The 23974-nt window shown below is 40.8% G+C and overlaps 1 protein-coding gene across 2 annotated transcripts in view; it reads left to right on the top strand.

The window, feature by feature from the left end:
• Positions 1-23974, top strand: part of ROR1 (receptor tyrosine kinase like orphan receptor 1) — a 248741-nt gene that overhangs the window by 156792 nt on the left and 67975 nt on the right. For both annotated transcript variants that reach the window (XM_073357446.2, XM_073357448.2), the window contains exon 2: positions 10986-11057. In XM_073357446.2, coding sequence (XP_073213547.2) covers positions 10986-11057 — 72 coding nt within the window. The remainder of the gene's footprint in view (positions 1-10985; positions 11058-23974) is intronic.

Below are 23974 nucleotides of genomic sequence, written 5' to 3'. Positions count from 1 at the left end.
GTTGTGTTTCTGGTTTTAAGTGTGTTCACTTAATTATATTTATATTCTAAATCCACAGAGCTGGAAACATACATATCTGTTGAAAGGTTTCCCTATGTAAAGCTAATTATTGATATACCCCACACATACACAGCAGATAAGTAGTAGATAGATAGATTAAACATTTTAAATCTTAGCATTTTGAGCAAAATTAACCATTTGAAAGCTGCCAGACACCACTATCACATCATACCCTTTCCTGTCTGGCCAAAATTATACGAATGGCTTGAGTGGTTCGTGAATCCTATTAACTTAAGCACTTATTTTCTAAAGACATTTGCTGGATGGAGATATGGATCCTAAGGCAATGATACTCTTTGAGGACAATAGCTGCCAGCTCTTCAGTAGGACTAGTTAAGTATATCTCTCAAGACTTGCTTGTGCAGGACTTTGGCTAAACAAGCGTTTGCGCTTAGTTCAACAACAGCATAGGAATCAGATGGGAACAGGGAAGCTACTGTAACTCTGAAATTTTGTGGAGAAATGCTGTGGTTCGGAATTTCCGCTTCCTTACCAAATAGCTCTTCAGTTAAGATCAGTTCATGTCCAGTAGAGAATTATATGGGACTTGAATGCTTTTCTCTTTCAGAATGTTTAAAGTGACACGGTCAAGGTTAGCAGGCCTAACCTCACCCCTTCCTGCAACCAAGTACGTACGTGTAAAGTAGAGCCCTTTTGCCATGAAACAGCTTACTTTTTAAAGATTAACTTTACTATAGATGAGGTTTGCTGCATTCTTGTATACCAGCGTGCACAATAGAAAGGAGGTGGGGGGGGGAAAGCATGTGCTAAAGGGACACAGGTATTCCCCCTTTCCGCCCCACCATTGGCCAGCCAGCCAGGAGGAGGAGAACTAGTTGGTCCCTTGCTCTCCCCTTTCATTAATTTAAACCATAGCCAAGGCCATGAAGGCTGTGCTGGGTGTCTTCCTTAGTAATCGCTCTTCCATCTTCCTTTTTTGTCTCTTTGTATTCTCTTCTCACCCTTATTACATTTGCAGAAACTAAGGCACAGCATGGAAAGGACTAATTAATTTGGTCACGCAGCCAGTGGCACAGCCAAAGGTAGAACCTAGAGTAATCTGTGGTGTTGTCCTCTTTCTAATGGACCAGTGCGTCCACACCCACTCAGTGGGCCTACTCATGATACTGAGCATTACAGTATGAATAATTGTTGCCCATGATGAAGAAAGGCTGGAGTGAGTGTGTGTGTGTGTGTGTGTGTGTGTGTGTGTGTGTGAGTGTGAGAGAGAGAGGGATAACCCTGTGGTTTGAGTTCAGAAGCAGATTTATTTAATTTGCAAAGTTTATTTGGTCACAAAGGCTCTTACAGGGTTGACTTGTGTGAAATTCAGTCTATACACATGCAATATATTAATCAAATCAGACATTAGCCAACTTCTCTACAGGGAGTATATTTGAACACACCTTACTTGGCTTCCTATCAAGTGTGTATCTGACTGTAGTTATATCTCATTAAACAAGACCAACATTTTAATGAAAGTAAAGGTTTTAGCAGATATTTATCTTCATATATAAAGGTAGATTTCTTCACTAATTTGAAATGATTGCTTTTATAAATAAAATCTTAATGCGATAGTGGTTCTTTCTAGTGATCATAATCCATAGGTTGGCTTTTTTATTAAAATCAGCTGCTGATATAGTTAAGATTTAAAGCAGGATATAAGAAAAAAGAATTTTAAATACTGAAATCTGATAATGGAGGATTCATTTTTAAACTCTCTTTTCCATGTACAAATGCTGAATAATTTTTTTTAAATGGAAAGAGTGAGTGCACTAAGACAGTTCGATACCCCAGACATATACCAGTACGTATTTTTCTCACACACGCATAACACCTTTGATTCAAAATCCAAGTGAGAATCCTATGTACGTGATGGAAATATTCAATTCTAGAAAATCTTTAACATAATCCAGTCTGTACCTCAGGAACCTCAAATTCAGACAAATACATGTCAGAGGAACCTAAGCTCTATTAATGATGGTGATAGTATAATCCATAAAAATATGTCTAACCAGGTGTACTGTAAAATCTCAAACCTGTAAAAACTTAAAATTCTGCATAACTTTGTCAATAGGAATAGTCATATGTGTAAAGTTGAACATGTGCTTAAGTGTTTGCAAGACTGAGGCCTAAATCCATACACCCTCATCTGCGTGCATACCCTTCTGGGCACAGATCACGTGAAGGCTGCAGGAGTGGTTGTCTGCATCTTAGTGGTTCATTTGAGTTCAGTCGGAATACTCACCTGCATAAGTTTTTGTGAGATATCGCAAATTTCTGGAGCCAGCTGTGTCTATGGAAAAATATTAAAATAACTGAGTGGTTGCTGATTTTTCGGTCCCTAGACTCCCTTATGTTCTTTTCTCCATTTCAGACACTCCTGGAAAGTTTTCAGTTCCTGGGAATCCAGATCATTTCTCAGATCTCGAGTATGTTAAGGCCCAGTTATTCCCTGATCAGTTATAGATAAAGACAGAATTAGAGGAATGATTTTTCCTACTAATTCTGTGGATTAAACTGAACTAGATGGAAGTAGTTCCCAGACTATTTTATTTATTTCACCCCATCCCAGGAAATACTTCTACTGGCTTCTGGCTTACATCAAGAGTTTTCTAAATATATTTGGAGGGGAGAGAAAGCCAGGATCCAGATTAACAAACTTTGGTTAAGGAAGGAGAGTACGGGGGTGGGGGCTACTCATTCCTAATCTAATATTTGTAATGCTTCTGCATCTGGAGGCATACTACCAGGCAGAACAGAAAGCAATTGTGATAGGAAGAACTGGTTTGTCCTTAGGTAGCTTTGATCAGTCTCCCATTCATGAAGCAGGCTATGTCTACACTTTTGTCAGTATAACTTATGTTGCTCAGGAGTGTGAAGAAACACCCCCATGAGCAAGATAAATTACACTGACAGACGCGCTGGTGTGGACAGCGCTATGTTGACAGAAGAGATTCTCCTGCCGACGTAGCTATCGCCGCTCATAGGAAGTGGTTTAATTATGTCAACGGGAGAGCTCTCTCCTATCGGCATAGAGTGACTACACGAGCGATCTTACAGCAGCACAGCTGCATCGGTACAGCTGTGCTGCTGTAAGGTCGCTCGTGTAAGCATGGCCTCCGTTACTTCCTTCCGTTAGAAACTGGCTGGCAGCACATCTTTGAAATTTGGCCTACAGCTTAAAACATCCTGTGTTTTGCAAGGGGGTGAGGGTGGGGGTAGATATCTCTTCTCCCGCCTTGATTTACAGCAACCCTGGCTTCCCCAGTCAGACCTTAGAGTGGTGTATTCCACCATATTTTATGGAATATTTTCTTAGCTACGTTGTTTTTTTCTGTATGTACTAAATGGTTGTGTATTCCCACCACATGTAGCTGCTCTGCATGTTCCTTTCCTTCAGATAAAATACTTACTTTAAACAGTAGTGATATTTTGCTCATAAATAGCATAGCAATTTTATTCCTGGGCTACTGAAGCATTTTACACTGACCCAGGAAACAAAAGACCCAAGAGGCAGAAATGTCTTTTAAAATTTGGCTTACGGTGAAGCCTATGCTGAGCAACCACCCAGGAGACGAGCTAAAGCATGTTAAAAGTCGAATAAGATTGTTCTTTGGCGAGAGCCTAGCACTGCTGACTTTACATTATTCACTCTTCACCGTAGATAGACAGGCCAAGTGACACACGCTTTGCAGATTATGTATGAAAGATTGGTCATTGGATTCTCCCTCACCCGGTACCCTGGGGGAAGATAAATTAACCGGTAAGCCAGCTGCCCATGAGTTTCTTGTCCTAGATTTTTTTTTACTCCTACTTTGGGTGCGGCAGGTATTGTTCACCCATATTACAGATTAGAAATTGAGTGGTCACACTAGATCAAGGGTGGGCAAACTTTTTGGCCCGAGGGCCACATCAGGGTTGCAAAATGGTATAGAGGGCCAGGTAGGGAAGGCTGTGCCTCCCCAAACAGCCTGGCCCCCACCCCCTCCTACTTCCCACCCCTGACTACCCCCCTCAAAACCTCCAACCCATCCAACCCCTCCTCCCCCCCTCCTTGTCCCCTGACTGCCCCCTCCCGGGACCCCCTGCCCCAACCTCCCCCCCCCCCCGATACTTTACCTGGTATTGTTACACTTGGCTTTTCTGTCTCTGACCCTTGGACTGCTCTGTTCCCAGATGCAGAAACAGAATGCCGATTCATAGATTCCAGTGTCCAAAGGGACCATAGTGATCACCTAGTCTGACCTCCTATAAAGGCCATAAAGCTTCCCCACAATAATTCCTAGAGGTGTATCTTTTAGAAAAACATCCAATCTTGATTTCAAAATTGTCACCATGACCTTGGTAAGATGTTCCATTGGTTAATTACTCTCACTGAATTTGTCTAGCCTCAGCTTCCAGCCACTGGTTGTGTTTTACATTTCTCTGCTAGATTGAAGAGCTCATTATTAAATATTTGTTGCCCATGTATGTACTTATAAGCTGTAAAATCAAGTCACCCCATAAACTTCTCTGTGTTAAGCTAATGCCCAGCATTCTAAAGGCTATCTCACAAAAAGTGGCGTAACCCACTGGTACAGTATGTGTTGTGTCTGCCTCTGACGGTTGGTCCTCCTTGATAACAGCCTGTTTCCTCCACCAATTACTCCTGTAGGTCAAGTGAAAGAGGATCTGAAGGTTGTGTATTCAAAACTTGCTGATGACCCATATTGGGAAAATATACATTAATGTGAGGATAGTGAAATTGCTGAAATGATTTTGAATGGCAAAACATTTTATTTAGAAGTGAATTTGAGTGTTGTATTAGTATTTAGTTTTGGGGGCATCTTCAGTGTTTATATTTGCTTACTAGGGGTAGTTGTTTCTGTTAAGAGTAGGGTTGGTTGTAGGCAGTTGGTTATAGTGTTTTCAGGAGACCGAGAGAGATGTATGGGAGGTTTTGCCTGTGGGTGCAGAGTGGAAGATACTATCTGGGTGAATTCTGAAAAAATCAGAACTTGTTTTAATAAGCTCAGTGTTGCCAGTTCTTATGATTCTTTTACTGGAAATTTCATGATACTTGGCGGTGTCCATAAAGCCCCAGTTCCTGGAGGTACGTGATTATTAGAGAATCTCAGCTTTCATTTTAACAGTAAGTTTCTAGCCCTCTTGATGGTTGAGCAAAGCTTGAAAACTTGACTGGAATGTGCCCCAAAGTCTCAGAAGCCAGAGGGCAAATACAAACCCTCAAAAATTAGTTCATATATCTTGTGAGTTTTAAACCAATCTCATGAATTTTGTGGTGTGACTCATGATTTTTGAATGCTTGGCAATATTGCCTTTCCAGAAAGCAAGCCTTATTCTCAGAGGGTGTGTAACATTAGCACTGCTTGCAGGACTGGATGCTTCAGGGCAATGCTAATTAGCTACAGCACTTTTCATTTGTAGCTCACCAGTTTGAATCAGGCCATCTCAGCAGAAATTAAAAGTTGTTCCTATCTAATGGATGACTGGCAATCCCTACATGAGATGAGCTGGGTGATTCACAGTTCCAACTCCCACATCACGAACTCAGCACCACAAATTTGCTCTAATTGGCAGACCCAGCAAAGTAGCCAGGGAGACTGAACTACCACTTCTACCCCAGAGGGGGTCCCAGAAGAGAGCCCATCAGAAGAGAGCCCATCAGAAAGAGCTGGCAAAGCAGCGTATGTGGATTGCTGCCATGCCTGCTTCCCTGTAGGTAAACAGAGGACTTCATTCACCAGGCGCTCAAGCCAATGTCTCTCACCAACGCTACATCCACACAATTTTTGCAAAGTTGAAGGTTGTGTATATATGGACTAGATATGCAGGGGATTGGACTAGATGACCTCCTGAGATCTCTTCCAACACTAATCTTCTATGATTTTATGATTGTAACCCTTTCAGGTTTTATTGGATTTATTTTTGTTCAGAAGGCCCATTTGGGGCTGTAAGTGACCCCAGTCCTAACTATCTTTTTAACGGGGTCAACCAACCGCAAGCATTGAAAAATCACGATTCAGGCCCCAAAACAACAAAGAAATGGTCTTCAAAGTCATGACATTTTTTAAAAAAAGTAATACATTTGGGATTTTTTGCCACTATATGTTTTGAGCCTGTATGGTGCTCTGGGTTCATGTTTTCGAACTTTTCTCTGCAACCGTGAGGGCTAGAACTTGTCAAAATAATTTCAGTGAAACATTTTCATGTTGGAAAATTAGTGCTTTGTCAAAATAGAAATTTTCAATGAGGAAAGACTAGGTTTCACTGGAATTTTCTATTCGGGAAAGTTAAAACAAAATGTTTTGTACTTTTTCATTCATTCCACAAAAAGTTTCAATGTTTCCCATTTGGGATAAAAACAAATGCTAAACTATTGGAATTTTCCACAGGACAGAAATTCAATTTTTTGCTCTGATCTACTAAAAACATAATTTTTTTTAAATGAGAGCCAAGATTCTTCTGTAATCACATCACTCTGGAAGGTGGGGCATTCAGTGGAGCTCCAACTATTGCAACAACTGGCAACATTGAGATTACAGCAGCACTTGAAATGAAGGTCCAACATGTGACATTTGGCTGCAACTTTAAAGAGGGGAATGGTAATTTCTGAGGAAGCAAAATCTTTGAGGCTGACTGGAAAAAAAAATCCTTTTTCCCTTCAAGGACCAACACATAAAAGGATAAACCTGAGCCATGAGAAGTGTTTTGGCTTCCCAGCTGTATTTTAAGTTTCCAGATGGATTCTGACTAGTTTATATTATTATAATAAAGACACTGCTCAGTGCTGTACATGCATCACAGGCTATAACTGTGCTAACCCTAATGACCAATTGTGCAGCAGCAATATGTATCTCTCAGTATACTCCAGGCAATATCATACACAAGTTTAGTTAACAACGTGACTCACAGCGCTTGTACTCCACCAAACATGTATATATTTTCTGGGGATTAGGAGGAAACTTTCAGTGTTGCCAACTCTTGCAATTTCATTACAAGTCTAATAATATCTGGGGTGTTTTCTTAAAACTGCAGCTGGTGGAATAAGGTTATTATGATGGAATCTTGGCTTTAATTTTGTAAAAAAAAAAGTACATTTTTAGCCCTTGCAGCTGTGAATAAAAATTTGAAAAGGTGAACCCTAAATGCTTTGACATCAGAAGGGGAATAGATGGAACCCAAAATGTATTATTTTTGAAATCTCATTTTTAAACCCATCTCATGATTTTTGAACTTCCAGGGGTCAGCAATATTGTTTTTCCTGGGTGCAGATTATCCCATGACTACCTCCTGTAGGATTTCTTGCACCTTCCTCTGAAGCACTTGATACAGGCTACTGTCAGTGACAGGATACTAGATGGAGCATACTGATCTGAGTCAGTATGGCAGTTGTTCACAGGTTTATAGTAGGTCTTTCCGATGTAATCAACAACAGGTTTGTTTGTTTTTCTCCTAGTTTGCTCTTCTTGCAGAAGTCATTTAAGCTGTTACATTTACACAACAAATGTTAATCCCATTTTGATTTGCTTATGTTGTCACTGCACAGTAAAATGTAATCATTAGTATTTCTGAAAATATTCATGAGATCAGTTTTCACATGATCCCTAGTTTCATGGGTTATTTGTTGTGTTTGTTTTTATGCTAATGCTCTGAAATGCAATGGTGACGCACTCCTCTCCTATTCTGTTTGTTTAGTGCTTGCCTATATTATAAAGCTCAGACCCTGGCCTGTGGGACATTCAAGATTGCATGTTAGTGGCACAGTCTCCTCAGCTTGTACTGAGTGAGACAAGAGTTGTTCTGTGTTCTGGAAAGTATGTGACTGACCCGCTAATGCTCTGTGACACACCAGCCCTCTCTTCTCTGAAAAATACAGTAGGCAATTCCCCCCGCCCGCACCCCAGTGGGGTTCCTAAGAAGTGATGTCAGTGGTGCAGATCCTCCTCGGATGTCTCTTATTGTCTGGAAGGATCTCCTCAACTGAGGAGATACTTAAGGTGCCTAGTAGTCCCAGCCTGAAGGGCTGATATCTGAAACACAGCTGCAGCTGAATGTCCTATTGCCAAGGAATAGGACGTGGCGATGGGGGGAAGCAAAGCACCTCAAACCCCTCCGACATCACACAAACAAACACCGATTTGGGGGGAAGGGCTCATAAAGAGCACCCCAGTCCCTGTGTTATCCTCTCTCTTTCCTGCATGTGAGTCCACGAGATTATTGCCACAAGTTTACAGAAGCCTCTAGGCTATCTGAGCAGGGATGACCCAAGGGTCAGGTTCCATGAAGGATGGACAGTGGAGAGGACAGAGAGTAGCTCATTTTCATGAACTCCGCCCACTTCTTTTGAGCCGCATCAGATCCCTGCAGAGTGCAACCTAGCATCCAAGCCTGAGAATGAGGCTTCTGTGGAGCTTCCCTGAGTGGGGAACAGGGACCATTTTCACCTCAAGGTTGGCCCATTGTCTGTTTCTCAGCTGTCGCTGCCTCTCAGCTATTACCATGAAAACCAAGAACTAATTATCTCAAGGTCCAATACAGTCACTTAATGTATCTCTCCAAAGGGATTATCTCCATTACAGCCTCAGTTCTAAGGCTCTCTGAGTAGTACAATTAGTGCAGGGAGGTGTACGGTGACCACGTTTGCTCTCAGCAATGCCATGGGTCTATTCAGTTGTCAGCAGTCTGACACTGCATTCAATCAGCAAGACAGACTATTGTTGGGGAAGCCATGAGAAATTCAGAGAACTTGTCTCTAAAATCAGTATGGCATGGTAGGTATATATGGCAATTGAGTATTAAATCTAAGTGTTAACATGAATAATACAAGAATCTGGAACAAAGTCAAATTTAGGTTTAATCCCACAAAATCCAAGAAATTCAGACGGATCCGCTATGGCATCCTGAGGCAAACCTCTCGTCTTTAGGCTGTGAAGCATAGCTAAGAGTGCACAGGGATGTACAGGCTTGGCCAAAACTGTAGCTGGTGTAAATAGATGCCTCCACTGATTTAGGTGGAGCTATGCCAATTTACATTAGCTGAGGATCCGGCCCCACAAAGTGTGTTTCTATCTTATATATCTAGTTAAGCCCTATGAAAATGGATGACTTATAATGCCTTCAAATACTGTGTTTACATTGGAAATGCTTGACAGACTCTTAAATAAGCAGTGCTACCAGGTGGGCTTTTAAGAAAGAGGATATTTATAAGGAAAGGGTAGTGGCCATATCTTATTACTTCATACATTTGTGTGAGTTTACACATATAATTTATTAAATAAAAAAGCCACTTAACAGATGGAGTAAAAGTAGAATAGATTTGAATATCTTTGTGCCTACAATTTTTATCCATGAAATGATTTTCTAGGTATAGAAGACCTATTCTGTTTTGATTGCTTGGAACATGTTAATAGGGCAGTGTCAGAATACAAATCATATACTTCGAAATAAATATATTTGTATTTATGTTAACATCTTAGCTTCCTGATCCTGCCTTCTATTCATTGGTCCTACTGAAATCAGCTGAAGCTTGGGTGCATAGTGAATGCAGGCTCTTGCATTGGGTGCACAATGAATGCACAGTATTAAAACTGAAGAAGTGTAGAAATCTTGTTTACTTTCCACTATTTATTCTGGAAGTTTCCTGTGTTTCAGTTTGGAAAGTGAAGCTGAATTCAGTTTCATTTTTGTGTTCTTCCCGCATGCATTAACTCAATGCCACTGTAATGCATCTTCCATCACCCTTGGGTGGGTTATCAGCAGTGAACCTAGACCTCTGGCTTGATCCTCTAATGTTTCAGCTAAAAGAGATGATTCTTCTAGCTCAGAGGCTATAGCAGCCTCATAAACTCTGGGCCAGCCACGTTAGGGGGGCACTCTTTGTAGGTGTGGGTTACCCCCTACAGTTCTGATCCTGCTACTGGACCTGTGCAGGTGGAATCCAATAGTGGGCTCCAAATAGAGATGGAGTACTCTGCCCCCTGGATTCTTTGGGCAGGGGATTCACAGCAGTGCAGAGGAGTTTGCACATTTTAAAAAAGGTTTCATTGTTTTAAAATGTAATGGAAACATCTGTGTTCATACTAGGGGTGTGTTTTTAAAACAAATTTGGGGACTGAACTGAATTGTCAGTTTTCTTTAGCAGGATTCTGTGTAATGTTGCTGTGTGCACTGATAGTATAAGATTTAAAAAAATAAATAAATAAATACGAAGCCCTGAAGCAATAAATGAAAGAGCCGAGGTTACTGAAAAACATGCACAGACGATGTTAAAAATGAAGACTTTTCAGCTTGACCCTGCAAAATAAAACTTATCCAGAGCCTTTTCCTATTTAAAAATAAATTAGTAGTAGCAACTAGACTTTCCAAGAGCCAAGTGAGATAGGATGTTGTTGATGCACAGATCAAGCCCTTACCCATGTGAGTGGGGATTGCTCTCACAAGTAGTCCCATTGACTTCAGAGGGATTATTTGCATAAGCAATGTCTATTTCTGTGAGCATGGGCTTGCAGGAGTGGCCCCCTTAGAAATGTTAATTGATAACATGTTCAGCCACTTTGTAGCATCTACGTTTTTTTCTTGTCAGAGTACTGGGTGTGATACTGTAATAATCCACCTCCAACAACTAGAAGAGACAAGCTGACTATTTCCCCAAAAATGTGTTGCTCAATTAATATGAGGTCTCACAGTCATACATTTTAAACAATGACAGCATTGGAAAACAAAATTCCAGGCTGACCTTGCCTTTTTCCCTTGACCAGTACTGTTGTTTATACACTTCAGCATGGCAATGTGACACATCCATTAGATTTTAAAAAACAGTGGTATTCAAATTATCTTGTTCATAAGGCATTGTCTTTGGAAAGATCAAGTAATTCTGTAAATTAATATATTAACTGTTGTATTTTTCCTCTCCTTTTCAGGCACAAATTTGTCAGTCTCTGCTGAATTAATGCCTACATCGTCATGGAACATTTCAAGTGAACTAGACAAAGGTAAGTGGAGAGAGAAAACAAAAGACGTAAAACCAGGCTTTATTCCTCACATATGCTTTTTGACTTTCTTATTCAAATCCGCAAGTAAACAGGGGAGGAGAGTGGAACTAAGACAAACCTTGTTTGTCTCATGATCATGCAATTCTGTGATTTTTTTTGAAGAATGTTAGGTTAGTGGGTTCCTCCCACCACCAACCAATAAAATGTTCCACATGGTAAAAATATTTCAAGATGTGAATTAAAGCAGTTTATGACCTGTCTGACATTTCAGCTGGTGGATCTTAGGATCTGGACTCAAAATTAATAAGAATTGGCCAGAATCAGTTTGCCTGTATGTGTTTACTATGAAATTTCAAGACATTAGATCAGTAGAAGAGAAAAGTACTTCTAAATATTTGTAAACAGTCATTATGTGAGAGTTTGAACACACAGAAGGACATAAATTGTGAGAAAAGAAAGAAATTATTTCTCATTCCTTTTCATTTCATGAGTTACGCAGCATAGATAATTTAAGACAGATTGTTCAGCCTCTTTTAGTCTTTATTGGAAGCCTGTGACCTACATCTTTCTGGACCAGTCTGGCCTCACAAATACTTCTAATGTGATTTTTTTTTTTAAGATGGCAATGGTAGAACACATTTAGTTAAGTTTGCCTAACACTTTCATTTAAAGACCCTGTTTTCAGTTGCTTGTAACTTTGTCAGACTTTAATAATTTGGATTGAAGTGTCCCTTGACAGGTGTCTGCCATTTCAGAGAACAAAATTAGGGGAAAATATGTTGTTTTGCCCATTCTCAAATTTTTTTACATCTGTTTAATCCTCTTGTCATAGATGTACTTTTTGCCATCCCTCTGAAATTCTGCCAAAATCTGACCACAGTAGAAACCTGAAAAATCACAGTTCACATATTCTCAGTAGAGTCTTGTTAGAGTTTGGCTGCTAAATCCTTCAAAGATTCTATCTGAACTGAGCATGCTCAAAACCATCCTAGCTCCTTTGTCCTGACCAGGCCAGACTACACATGCATCATCCCCACAGAGCAACTGCAAATGTTAAACCGAAGTGCTGCAAGGGCTCAGCATGACTTTCCCTGCAATTGCATCTGAGAGAGAGAAGTGCCAAACAGCAGAACCGAGAGCAGGATGATGTTTCTCATGTACTCTCAATGCACCCACCACTGGCACCAAGACAGCATGGAGGAGAAACAAGTAGCCTTTGACTGCGATGCAGAGGAGTGTGAAGCAAGTGGGGAAGATGCAAGAGTTGTGAGGAGAGGGGAGAGGGAGACTGGAACAGGAACTGGTTTTGTGGGAAGAGGACTGAGACTGGGTGGGCTGAAGAGGACATGGGTAAAAGAGATCAGGCTTGTTGGGGGACAGATCAGAAGGGTTTTGTAAGCACTAAAGCACGGGATTCCTGAGTCTCAATATTCCTCAGCTGTCAGCAAAAATAGCTGTGAAACCCACTGGCAAAATGTGTCTTATCTCCCTCCAGTGGTTGGTCCACAGAGGATGACAACCTATTACTGTATCAGTTACCCTCTTAGCTCAAGTGGCAGAGGCCTGTGCTATAGATGTAAAACGTTCCAACACTGCTGATAGCCCATGTGAAGGTTAATATGGTTCCACATGAAGGAATTTCTGGGTTGGGTGATTTGTTTTGGGTTTTTTAGAATATAGGAAACTACATAGAAAAGATAGAAAAAGTGCATTAAAAATGTAAAGGTCGCAGAGTCAAGCAGTCAAAAGTTAGGAAATTCCAGAATTATGGTTGTTTATGCAACCTTACTTTGGGCCCTTTGCGTGTATGCATTATGATACAACCTTTATTAGGTGATCCCATACTACTTTGTTCCTTAGGACCCTTACACAGGATGAACCATGATCTGGGAATGATTCAGGGTTGTGTAGTGAAGGAGACTGTTGTCTGTAGAATCTTTCTTGCAGAAATTGGAAAGTATATAGCCAATGAGGCACAGGACTGCAAGAAGAGTAAGGTTTCAGAGTAGTAGCCATGTTAGTCTGTATTCGCAAAAAGAAAAGGAGTACTTGTAGCACCTTAGAGACTAACAAATCTATTTGAGCATAAGCTTTCATGAGCTACAGCTCACTTCATCGGATGCAACACTTCATCTGATGAAGTGAGCTGTAGCTCACGAAAGCTTATGCTCAAATAAATTTGTTAGTCTTTAAGGTGCCACAAGTACTCCTTTTCTTTTTAAGAAGAGTAAGGAGGGCCTTGTGGCTAAAGCAGTTGAATGCTGCCCTGAGGAATTGGATTCTGTCCCAGTGCAGAGTTCCTATCATGCTAAGCGAGTCCCTTAATCCAAACTTTTCACAGGTTGCCACCTCATTTTCTGTGTGCCCAACTTGAAATACCCAGGGTCTGATTTGCAGAAGTGCTGAGCACTTGCAGTTGCAACTGAAGTCGATGAGTGCTGTGCTTGGATTATAGAAAAGTAAATGCTAAATATTCTAAATGCTAAATATTTAAAATGCTAAATATTCTAAAAAATCAGCTCCTGGCCTCATGTCCAGCTGCTGTGCACTCAGAGTGGGTACCAAACTTAGTGGACACTTTTGACTTTATTCTTTCTGTCCTTCAGTTCCTCATCTGTAAAATGTGGAGGAGGAGAAGGATAATATACCTAACTTTTGAGCACTTGACTTTTCAGTCTTACATTTAGAAAACTATGTTAAAGAACAGTAATAATGTATATTAAATTGCTGCTTTTGCACAGACTCCAGAAGCTCATCCTCCCTATGTGCTTCTGCAAAAACATATTCAGAGGGCAAAGTTCAGAAGCTATATGTAAGATAGAGTAAATTAACCTTGCACTAAGTTAAACCTAGTCTACACTGGAGAACTTTGCCCTATATATTCTTACTATTGTTAGCCCCCATGGGAGAGTTTGTGTAGTCAAGATTCCTTTGACCAGAGCCATTTTTATCACTGTTTTGATTAGACTTTTCAGCTGGTAGCAAAAATAGGTCTAGCCACCAGCCATTCTTCTACAGTAGGGTTAATACTGCTGAGAATTTTTTTTTTTAAGATGTCTGCAGTGTTGACCTGGCCTATGACTCTCTTAGACAATTTACAGCCTTTGTACTGAGATTCAAAGCTATCTAAATTGATAGCCAGAAGAAAGTAAAAGGTGTGGAAATGGTAAAGTGTGGGCTACTGCCTACCTCACTGTACACCTTCTTCCAGCTCCTCAGCATGCAAGTTATGCCAATTAGAGTCAATGTTTCCTGCTATTGCTACCAACATTTCAGGTCCAACAGCAAGCGGTGGTGGGAGTGTTAATGTAGACAAGGCTCTGGCTGCTGCCACCATTTTGAGCATCAGGTAATTTTATTGCTCAGAGTAAGTTTTCTGTGATGGTGCTGAATGTGATTGGGTCCTGTCTACACTAGCGGTTAAACTCTTTTCAGCATTGTTTCAGTGGCACCTGTTAATAACATCCATGGCTGACAATGGGTAAAAAGTTCAATGTGCTAATCTACTTGGAATGCAACAGTTATCACCTGCTGAGGTAAATTCTGCATTCCAAGGGGATTACAACTTCATCATTATCCTCAACTCTTATTGTCATTTCTACAGAACTATACATTTACACAACTAAAAGATAGATTTACAGACGTGGATTAAAAAACATTTGCTGCCCAAAAAGCTTACAGTCTCAGGGCCTGATTCTGTAAACATGCATGAGAACAAAGTAACACATGTTTTGTCTTGTATAGGATAAAAAAGCTGTTTTTTTTTAAATGTTAACTACCATTTCCTAACTAATATGCTCTAAAATGCTAGCTTAGGTAAGGCAAATTGAACTGTAGTACATGCTAGTCAGTCGAGTTGAAGCCTAGGAGGAAATTACATTTGCACTTCAATTTCCACCTCACTAGCACCTAGGATTTCAAGAAATCAGCTTCCACCTGTCTTTCCTACAATCTGGCAGGAGATCTCAGAAGTCCCAATAAAACAGATTTTAAAGCTTATGGTTCCCAGCCAAGTTTCCCAATTAAGCAACTGTTCCTATTAAGTGGTTCTTACTGTACCTACTGCTGCTTGGAAGTTAACATCTCTTGGTTGAATATTTCTTCTTTATTGTTTTTTTTAACACGGTATTGTTAAACAATATTACAAAACTCAATGAGTAATCATTTTAAAGTTTTCTCCCAGCTTGCCGGCTTCTTCAGTAATTGACTCACAACTGAGCCTCGTTTAAGTTTCAATTTCTATTAAATAAGCCAAATCGACAGCATTAAACCGTTGCCTGTTTATTCTTTTTAACAGGAAATGAAATTTAAAAGAGACGCAGTCACCCGTGAAGAGCTGTTGAAAGCAGCGATTGATGGGAGGGAGAACGTGGTTTCTCACCAAAACCTTAAAACAAACAAACTACACATCAAAATAAAAATAATCACTTTTAAAAGTAGCAGAATCTCAGCCAGTACCATTTTTCTCTTTTCTTCTACCCTTCAATTATGGTGTGTTTCCTGCAGGGAAAGAATGTCATGAATGAAACTGAAAAACTAAAACGTGATCAAAAAGATATTTTATTTCAAATGAAAACTACTCCCATGCACACTTCAGAAAAAAGGACTTTGTGGTTGGGAGACAGCCTGGCTCAGGGGAATCAGTAACAGGATACAAAGCCCTTCATCCCTTGGTTGCCAGTTCAAATATACTTGAGATGAGGAGTAGCTACAAGCTAACACTGTTAGGAGAGATGTCTGCATATCTGTAAATAGTCAAGGTGCCCATAGAGGGCACTCAAGAATATGTAGAGTAGATCTTCGGGTTTGTAAGACCAGTAAAACTGCTTGTTGTTGTGTGCTGCAAATGACTTCTTTTGTTCTGCAATCTGTTCTTTACATCAGCTCATAATGACCACCAGGTGATGGCAGTCAGTGTCTTGGGTGAAATAAGTTGGTGGTCTAAGTCCACCTCCCGATCAACAAGTTTGGCACATCGTCAAATCTGGACTGTTGCAACATAATATATACCTGGGGATAACCAAGAAGGCCGTACAGATCTACAGTGTTTTAAATGTGTAGTAGCCTGGTTGACAGGGAGGGCAGGCCAGTGAGAATGCATTACGCTAGTGTTCCATACTACACTGGCTGCCAAAGAGTTTTGATTTGTTATCACTGAGGGGCTGTCACCCTGCTTGGTACAACAGCCTGAGAGGTAACCAGAAATGATCCCCAGTTGCAGAGACAGAGACCTGCAAAGGAAAGAGATTTTATAACAGAGGATAAGGTAGAGGAAAAAAATACATATCAGGGGAGAGGGAGAAGAGAATGAGAAATACTATCTGGGAAATGGAAATCAACAGTATCTAGGAAATCAGAGTTAAGCCAATGCTGGGCACTTTTGAAAATCCTCCCATAGTGCACTTGGTACAATCTCAGAATCATACTTTCCAACTAAGGTGATTTGTAGCTCTGGGTAAGAGGAATTATTTTTGGAATGGGAAGCAGATTAATGTGGGACCTTCACACATACAGTCTAATTTTCCAATGCTATTGTACTTTCCCAACAGCCACACTCTAGCCTTTCTTCTCTATAGTTATAACAGTGCTGCAGCTTCAGTTTTCTTTGCCATAGCGAGGGATTGTTGTTCAGTTCAGGGGGCTGGGAGTCAGTAATTCTGTGCAGGATACTTAACCTTTCTGTGCCTTAGTTTGTCCTTTTGTAAAACAGGAAGTAGTGTAGTCAAGTTGGAATGTGCTGGAACACTGTTCCAATACTATTTCAAGATTGCCAAGGTAGTGGCCCATGGATTTTTCTGCTTGGATTTTTTTTGCAGAGTGCACCACATGGAGGTCGCTTTTTTGCAGAGCATGCTGTCCTTCCCCCATTGGCGTAAATTTATTATCTATAAATCTATTATCAATTATAATAAACAACAAACCCATAAGAAAATATATAATAAAACAAGCAGGCTAGCCCTATGGGCTACAGATTAAGTGTGTGAGGTCACGCTGCTGGGGGCAAGCCCACACCGTTCCAATACCTTCAGATTTAGGAGTACACCACAGAAAAAAGGTATAAAAACAACACCCATTTCCTGAGGTGATTGTGAGGCTGATTAATGCATGTAAAATGCTTTGAATGCCTCTGATGAAAGGTGCTGTGCCTGTGTGAAGGTGGATTAAAATGGTAGCTCATGGGGGTTATTCTCTCTGATATGCTTACCTAATGCCATGCCAGAGCCTTGGGTCAAGGCTTTCAAAAGTGACTAGTATTTGAACACCTTAGTTTTTGGGTGCCCAACTTGAGACAACTTGAAGGAGCCTGATCTTGAGCTGAGCACTCTCCCTCTGAAAACCAGGCCCTTAAAGTGTCTCAGGTTGGGTACCAAAAAGCACTAGTCACTTTTGAAAGCCCTGGCCTTGGATTCTAAGCTCCATCTTGGCTTTTGGACCCACAGAGGTCATCTCACAATGAGGTCAAAAGCAGTCTGATGCACACCAATCTTCAAAGGAAAGACCCCTCAGAATGGGAAATACTTCACCATTTCTGAAGCAGGAATTCAAGAACCTGGAGAAGAAGCGTTTTGATGGGTGTACGTTCCACCTTTCACATAGAAAATGAGATGTATCCGCACAGGGAACATACTTTTTAAGACAGGCTTGGAAATTCTTCATTCCTGTGCCAGGCAAGATTTCCTACATAAATCCTGAGAAGCCTGTTAATTACAGCATATCTTTAGAACAAAATGATATTACTCCAGGGCAGGTCTTGTCACAATTACAGGTTTAAATATCACCCTTTTTGGATTTTTTCTAGCTCTTTAATTCAAAACAGCAACAACAAAAAGTCATTAGTATGTTGTTGCAAGTTATCCCTTGCTACAAGGCACTAACTCATGCAGAAATGACAGATTTTTATGTAACTCTTTTTTTTTTTTTTTTTGAGACCACTATGAAGTAGAATATGTTCTCACTTGGATCTAGCTTTAGGGTGATTGATGCCTTAGATCAGTTCTTCCGATCTCTTGAACTGGAGCCCCCTGTTTGATGTAACCACTTCTGGTCTCCAGAATGTACCCTCATACCACTTCCTGCCTGAGTCTTACTTGTTTTTTGTTTCCTCTCCTTCTCCCTACCTCTCTTTTTTTTCTTGTCTTTTTCTTTCCTGTGCATTTTCCAATTTTCATTCTTTTCTTTCCCTTCCTCTACCTTCACTCCTTCCTTTCTCTTCCTCCATCTCTCACATCCCCTCCCGCAACCACCTTCCCCCCCCCGCGATCCCTTTTTCTCTTCTCGGCTCATCTGTTGATGGCTTCTCTCTTTTCTGCCCCATCAGCCTCCACTGCCCCAAAAGATAAACTCACTGGCCAGAGGGGAGTACATTCTGCTCTCTGTACTGGAAAATATTGTAATGGTATGATGGATTTTTCTTTTCTGACCCGCATTAGAATAGACAACTGAAGTTGGTGACCTTCATTCAGCTGCTTCTCCTCCCACAAAATACTGCACGCTGAAAAGGAAGAGCTGGCTTTTCCTTTCATTGGATGCCTGTTTATTTAAAAGGCGAGAGAGAGGCCTGAATATGAAGAGCAGTCTGTCTGTGCCTAATACAGTAGAGGGATTGTTCAGGAGCAATACATCCTTAGATAAAGATAACATCAGTAACACTGCTAAGGAAGAGTCACCTTTGAAATATCGGCCCCCCTCCCCCTTCTTTAACTGTAGATATCATTTAACCTTTGCAGATGTTAATTGGAAAATTGGCACTTCTGAGCCACTCACAACCACTCTATAGTGGACCAGAGGGGCCGCTGCTGAGAAAAGCCAGACCCTCCATCCCCCTCATCCCAAGAGCCACACCTTCCATCTCCACAGCACTCCCCCACCCTTGCTAGTCTGAAGATTGGGAATGGCATCTCTCTGTTTTCATTTGTCTCCAGCATCTCTGAGCTGTGCATTCCTCTCCACATACCAACCGAGTATCCCATTGTGCAGCAAGAAGCCAGAGTGACTGCTACTTTCTGACACAGTAGAAAAGAGAATCATGGTTGGTCACTTTTCTGTTTTAAAATGACACAAGAATAGGTCAATAGCATTACCTGCTACAGAGCTTCTGCCCACAGAAGTGAAAGATCTCCAGGGACAGTATCCACTCGGGTAGCCATTAAAAGGTTTGCATTTACGAATCATCTGAGTAATTGGTCCATTCACGCTGGATATTCCTCCTCTTCTCCATACTTTCTTTGAGAATTCTGCAGGAAAAGCTAATTTAGTGTGACGCAATTGGCAATCTCATTCTGCTACTCTGTTTCTTTCACTGAATGTGAACTGCATTTCTGCAGAGTGCATGTCCAGCTCAGACAGGACTCATGGGCCAAATTCTGCTGAGTCTTTATCTTCATGGGAGAATCTCCATGGGGCTGGTGATAGTGACTCTCCTTCCTCCCCTCAGCCCATCTGTTGCGTCTCTGCTTCCTCCATGCAGATCCCTGAATCCTTGAAGAGCTGCCTTGTGCACCCTGCCATGGAATCATGGAATCCCTTCTTTGCGTGTGGGAAAGGGAGATGCTCATGTAGACTGTGACCTCGCCCTACAGGTCTTGGAGGCATGATTGGCCCCAAAGTTAGGGATCAGTGTTGCAATAATACGGTGAATGTTTTCAGATCATTGACTCCTTGCAGTCTCAGCAGCTATTTAGTTGTGTTTCCAGTTTCCACAACAAAGCAGTGGCCTGTGACTTTTGCAGCTGTTGTTTATCTACTTTTTGTATTTCATCGCTCATCTGTTTTGGCAAGGAGGTGTGAAATTGGACCACCTTGCCTGGCTTAGGAACCATTTTTATTTTCTGACTAGCAATGGGCCCAAGCCACAGAATTCAAACTCCCCAAAGTTCAGAACTGTCCAGAGCTAGGGTTTTGTTTTCAGCCCATTTCTATCTGACAGGCTCATTATTATTATTACTAAGTTTTTATATTGTTGTTGTGTTTACAGGTCAGCCAGATCGGGTTGGTTATGCTTGGTCATTGTGCTTGGTCAGGGGTTCTCACACTGGGGGTGGTGACCCCCAAGGAGGCTACAAGGTTATTACATGGGGGGGTCACAAGCTGTCAGCCTCCACCCTCAAACCCTGCTTTGCCTCCAGCATTTATAATAGCATTAAATATTTTTAAAGTGTTTTTAATTTATAAGGGGGGGTCACACTCAGAGGCTTGCTTTGCGAAAGGGGTCACAATACAAAAGTTTGAGAACCACTGTGCAAGGTGCTGTACAGACATATAATAATTGACAGGCCATGCCCCAGAAAGATAATTACGTGATGGCAAGACTCAAGATTTTCCATTGAGGCCAAAGGACATGCCACAATCAATCAACAGTTGGTAAAGCTAGCATGGGCCAAATCTTTGGGTCCCAAGGGTATGTGCACCCAAGGGACCCTCAATGCATTGTTCACACCCTCCCTATGAGGAATGCAGGTTCATTCATCTCCGTAGCAGTCATCCCACACTTAAGCATGAGTGGGAAAGGGAAGGGGAGGGAAGAGAGCAGGAAGTGGAGGATGACATCTGCTGGAGAGATGTGTTGTTCATTCCTGTTCCTAAAGCCTACACACAAGGAAAGTAAATACAACCTGATGCTATATTAACTTTTCTGCAGAGCTCTCTCCATGCTGAGGATCCCTCTAAAAAGGGAGCCCCAGAACTAGGCACCAGCAGGGAGCTTGCTGGCATTGTGGTTTCAGAATTATGGTGGCCCAGAGCCAAAGCTGATGTGCAGTGCCTCTGTGTGACTGTAACTGTACTGCTGAGGTGTACTTAATTTGTTTTTTTCGTGTGAGAAGCAAACCCTGCCCACCCTACTGAAGAACTCAGGAGCGACTGTCCCCATGGCAAGTATGTCCAAGAAGGGTCAGTATCTGACCATCAGTTTTTGATCTCAGTGAGAATTAGGCCTCAATGAGGAACGCCTTTAAAAAAAAAATTGAGTAAGACCCTGTGTATTTGGCTCCATATCCTTTGGGGACTCTAGGTTTTTCCCCTGAAATCTCTGGATATGAATTTGATTCACGTGATGAAAGGGAAAGAATTACAGCTTTCACATTCATGCACAATTTACCTTTTTATTTTCTTTTATTATCGGGGGATATTCAGTAAATCAAGTTCTCCGGATACGTCTAGGGATTCTGATTCTATTTGTGGGGTCCCATTAGTAGCCAAAGCAGTAAATTACTGCTGCTGTGTTTGAAAATTTGTTTAGCTACAGTACATTAGCCCCTTTTGTTTGCTTTTCCACTGATGGAGTGTACATTTTTATTTGAGAATTTGTTTCTTGAATGTCTCATTTATGAATAATATAGGGTGTAAAATGGGAAGGTCGTAGAACAAAACCTAAAAAAGAAAGCACCCTAAGTAGCATGCAGAATTCATCTTAAAGCCTTTCACAAAACGTTTAATTTGTATTGGGGTTTTTTTCAACCCCAGTGTGAGTAATGAAAGTCTGACCATTCTACATAAGGTAACTATATATAATAACCTTTTCCTGGGTCATCCAGCTATCTTTGTTTGTTTGAAAGATTGATAGATCACAGGGTCAAGGGACGTGTTTTATTGTAAGTTTCTGTTCCAAATTTCCTGACATTTTTCGTTTTTTAAAAAAAAAAAAAAAAAAAGGACCTCTAAAAGGCAGAATAGGGGCTAATAAGAACCAGATCCTAAAGTGACTGTATGTCAAAATGTCAAAAATAACAGCTTTTCTTTGACTTCATAACATTAATCTTAAGGCACATACTTTTACATACACACTGTTTTAATAGGTTGAGTTTTTGTATGTGACCATTTACTACAGAGTGACTTCTAAAGTGACAACAAAATCCCTTGATGGTTTTCAGTAGTTTGGTTTATAGCCTGATATGGACATTTGTTTACCTATTCCAAATCACTTCTTTGTGATTAAAATTTAGAGGTCTCCTACTTGTGCTGTAAAACTAGATCCTGAGTAAAGAAAAGCTTCATTTCCCCCTTGCTGGTTTGTAGTGTCAAAGTTATAACCACAGCAGCAGACCTTAAACCTGAAAGTTAACTTATAGATGGAAAGACAGAATGCATATTAAGTGGGAGCTTTCCAAAGGCACAAGGGGCAGTGAGTTGCCCAACTCCCATAGAAAGTCCATGGGAGTTGGGCATCTTACTCCCACAGCGTCCTTTGACAATCCCAAGGGGTTTTTACACGATAGCATTTTGTTTTCATTTGTCTAAAAAAAGAAACTGAAACCCTAGATAAATATAGAAGTGGTATTCTGTATTAATTCTGAGCAACAATTGTAACATACACTGTGCATCTAAAAGTCATAAAGCCCTGCACAGCCAAAAGAACTGTAAGTACGGTGAGAGATCCTTAGATGGTACAGTCTACCATAAATAAGATCTGAAGGAGGAGAAAAGCAATAGAGCTTTTGAAAAGCTCTAGAAAGTGTTCTGCATACAGTGTTACATACATGCTTTACTGAGGACCTTATTTAAACAAACAAAACTAAGCTGGGCAAGCACAGCCAGTAGTGAACTTCCTGCTGTCCCCATGCAGCTCATATCAAATATTTAAGCTCAGTCCTCTGGGCCTCTTTAACTCTCTGATATGTTTCAGGCAGAGTTGCAAAATAATAAAAGTACAATACCCCTTCCTGTATATAGTCATTGCTCTACTTTTATTAATTTAAAACAATGGAGAGAGCAACCAGGACTCTTTCGCCCACCCCTTAAAAAACATGGCTTCTGCTGATCATACCCACTACTTTGGGCTGATCCCCTTCAAATATGATAGATAGGCAGATGGACAAATGAATGGCTAGAATTTTTTTTCCCCATTGAGAAGAACGCTCACCCCTGTTTTCACACTTCAATGAGAAATCCTGCTGACTCCTTCCTTAGCATAACTGGAATAATTTAAACCAAGAGTTTATTGAACATATGGAACAAACAACAAATCCATCCAACACATTCGGACTGGATGACTCCAGATTGTTGTCTCTTGTCAGACTAACATAGTTTTCATGGAGAAATTTCCACCAGTCTGGACTGATGAGCTCTGAAGTGTAGTAGTGCCGATGCATGTGGATATTGGAGAAGAATCATGGTAGGAATAGCTCTGCATCCAAATGCAGCAGCTGAGGAGACTAACATGGTTAATCCACAGTGCTAAATGAATGCCAGTGATGAATTCCGGGTTGTTGCTAAGAAGTCTATTCAACTGAGGCAGATTTCCTGACAGCCCATGATATGGCCAATGGCCATAGTGGAACGAGCATTTACCAGTATAGACATAGGATCTCTTCTGTTTAAGTTTTATTGATGCGCAGATGAATCCATCTTTTGAGCCCTGAGCAAGATAGTTGGTTTCTCCTTATCATCAACCTACACTATAAAAAAGAAATTAGAGTTTCTATGGTACAACCAAGATAAAGCTTCATGATTAGTATGTGGGGCCAGTTTTCAGACGTCATTGATCAGGTAACTATTTTAGGATTCTAAATGCAGATTTGAATTTCCAAATCCAGAATTAAACATTTTTTCAGGCTCCTGAGTTTAGAATTTGGTCTGTCATTCTTTCTTTGAGTACAGGAAGAAGGATTTGGAGAGCAACTCCAAAGGGACATTTTATGATGTATACAGAATTCTGAGCCAGCTTGGTGTATGGACCTGTCCATTGTGCACAATCCTACCCCTAGGATACAGCATACTGAACCTTAAAAAAAGACACAAAGAGAAGGACAAATCAGACAACCTTTCTACTCACAAAATGAACATAAAAGGGCCTAATCCTGCATTCCCATCATGCCCTAAACTCCTACTAAAGTCAATGGGAGTTTTGATTGTAGAAGAACTGTAAGATCAGACTTTGAGAGATACATCATATACAGTGTTATTGAAAAGACTATCTCAGT

Source organism: Lepidochelys kempii, chromosome 8, assembly GCF_965140285.1.
Source record: "Lepidochelys kempii isolate rLepKem1 chromosome 8, rLepKem1.hap1, whole genome shotgun sequence".
Classification (NCBI taxonomy): Eukaryota; Metazoa; Chordata; order Testudines; family Cheloniidae; genus Lepidochelys; species Lepidochelys kempii.
This window is presented reverse-complemented; position numbering and strand designations above follow the sequence as displayed.